Below are 2,426 nucleotides of genomic sequence, written 5' to 3' on the forward strand. Positions count from 1 at the left end.
TTTCTTTCCTTTTCTTTTCCTCTTCTTTCTCTTTCCCTCCCTCTCCCCTCTTTCTTTTCTCTTATTACCCAGACCGGTACGACGACTTGGTCGGCCCGGTAAATACCGTCAGGGGAGGGGCAGTTTTCACCCTGCCCCACCCACCGCGCCTGTTACGACACAGGCTAACACGCCAATCATCCCCCTCAATGAAAAATATTTTTCTACGCCACTGTATACATGTTTATAGATTGTCCACGTAGAGTTAGTTGTTACATTGCAACACACAACATTCGCCTATAAAACAGTTTTGCCTATATTTTCCAAGACAAAAATTATTTTTACATAATATTTCTAGTACATTTGGACGTTATTGCAACAAATACAATATAATTTTATAGATTGTCCTCGTACAGTTGGTTGTTATTGGCTATATAGCTTTCAAGAAGGCTCAACGACCGAACCAAACTGGACAAGAAATGGAAAATTTCAAACGAATCAGGTTAGAAAAAAGTGACAACTGCCATCACTTTTGAGCTTTTCTGTTATTTACAGTTTTTTTTCTTTATTCAATTGATCTATTTTAGCTTTTTAAATTTGTTTACGTTATACAATTTATTAAGGCGACAAATATACGCATTTTTCATAATATTGACTATTCCTGGCTGAAATAATAACGCCGTATTGCTTAAGCTATACTTTGGAACTATCCATCTTTGACCCGATTAGAGATTTAATAGGCTAATTTATGTCATATTTTATATTAAAATAGGTCTAAGTCTAAATCAATATAATATAATTGCCTTGTTATTTTAGAGTTTTTATTTCGTTGAATAATATTTGATATTTAACCAATGAGGTTCTGTATAAACTATACCGTGTTGTAAGAGTTGAGTAGTGTGGAGAGTAAAGATTGAGGGCGTGGGGACTGCTCCTGCGTGGGTAGGGGGTTCTGGGTTAGAACGTTGAGGAAGGATTGAATAAAGATAGAGACTAGAATTGTTATTGAGATTTTTCTGAAGTTTAATTTATTTGTGGACATTACAAGTATCAACTTGATACCGCGCCTTTTTCGGGAATATTTTTTATTTCATACGAATGGTCCATATGGAATTATATTAGCATTATTTTGCTGCTATGGGTTCCAAAAGCCAATGGAGGACCTAGGATGAAGGGGGATAGTGTAGAGGATCCTCTATTAGCACAATTGTAAATTTACATGTTTTTATTGCTGTTGAGAGGGGACGTATGAGCGCCACTTTCGATACTTTTGAATGCCCTACGGGTTTTCACCCTTGCGTTAAAATAATTGTTTGTGTTTAAATGATACAGGACGACCAGCGTTACACATTAACATTTAGAACATAAGTTATTCAAAATTATTTGTGAAAAACTTTTTAAATTATTTATGTGTTGTGACCACGTTAAAAACAGGATGTATTTGTTTTTGTATAAGAACTCTGTTTACTGGTATACTGCTCCTTACACCAGCCGTTGGGATATCGTGGATTTTCGGTGTCATCCTCGTCTTTTGTGACTGGAAAGCCTTACATTACATCTATGTCATCTTAAACTCCATGCAAGGACTGTTTATCTGGCTGTCGCAGTGCGCCTTCAGTAAAGAGGTAATGCCAATGCTGTTTTGTTTTCATTTCTCATGAAATATTGTTTTATTAAAACAGCCACAATTAATGTTTACGGTACCCAATTTTATTTTCAGGTGCGAGAGGCACTTATTAAGAAATTCAGCAATCAAATAAGTCAAGAAAATACCACAATGTAACTTCAGTGACAAGTCCAATAGTCAGGCCCTTGAAAACCACATCAATGATGGATCCAAGACTCAGTTTGATACATTAGTTACTTATACTCAATGATGTCATCAGCAGAATCGACAATGTTAGCAGCCAGAGTGATGAACATTACTAATGTAATAGTGTATGTTTTATGGTGAAATACGTACTAACGTGTAGTTATACATCGATTTTTAAACTGATGGGTTTAGTATGGTCTCTAGGACAAATTTTTCTACAAATGAATCTCGTTATAACAATATTTTTCTTGCCATTTGTTAAAGAAAAAGTACCCTAATACCGAAAGGTTTAAAAGGTTACGAAAAGGTAGACACAACACTTAATTAATGTTAAGGTTTTAGATGTTATTATTGTTGAAGGAGATGTGCAAACAATTCCTAAGTAGTTAATGTTCAGATGTCGTAGGTTCCTTATGGAATACAGTGGTCTAATTGTAACATTTTCAGATACCTATAATATTTATCTAGAAAGGAGAAGTGGGCATTTAGCGTACAGTCTTTTAGAGGTTTTGAATTGTATTTTTGTATTAGTTGTTCTTACGGTTACATGTGTAATACTTTTAAAGAGCCTATTGACATTTATGATGCCATACTTGTTCAAGAATGAGACTTCGGCCGTCATCTAGGCCTGTTT

At 35.1% G+C, this 2,426-nt stretch overlaps 1 protein-coding gene across 1 annotated transcript in view; it reads left to right on the plus strand.

Moving 5' to 3' along the window:
- LOC117106230 (adhesion G-protein coupled receptor D1-like) overlaps nucleotides 1-1,811 on the plus strand; it is a 19,037-nt gene extending 17,226 nt beyond the window's left edge. The window contains exons 6-8 of the mRNA XM_033247576.1: nucleotides 381-481; nucleotides 1,436-1,604; nucleotides 1,700-1,811. Coding sequence (XP_033103467.1) covers nucleotides 381-481; nucleotides 1,436-1,604; nucleotides 1,700-1,762 — 333 coding nt within the window. The 3' untranslated portion in view covers nucleotides 1,763-1,811. The remainder of the gene's footprint in view (nucleotides 1-380; nucleotides 482-1,435; nucleotides 1,605-1,699) is intronic.
- The last annotated feature ends 615 nt before the right edge of the window (nucleotides 1,812-2,426 follow it).

Source organism: Anneissia japonica, unplaced genomic scaffold (genome assembly GCF_011630105.1).
Source record: "Anneissia japonica isolate Jap-2015-1 unplaced genomic scaffold, ASM1163010v1 scaffold1415_len311187_cov125, whole genome shotgun sequence".
Classification (NCBI taxonomy): Eukaryota; Metazoa; Echinodermata; class Crinoidea; order Comatulida; family Comatulidae; genus Anneissia; species Anneissia japonica.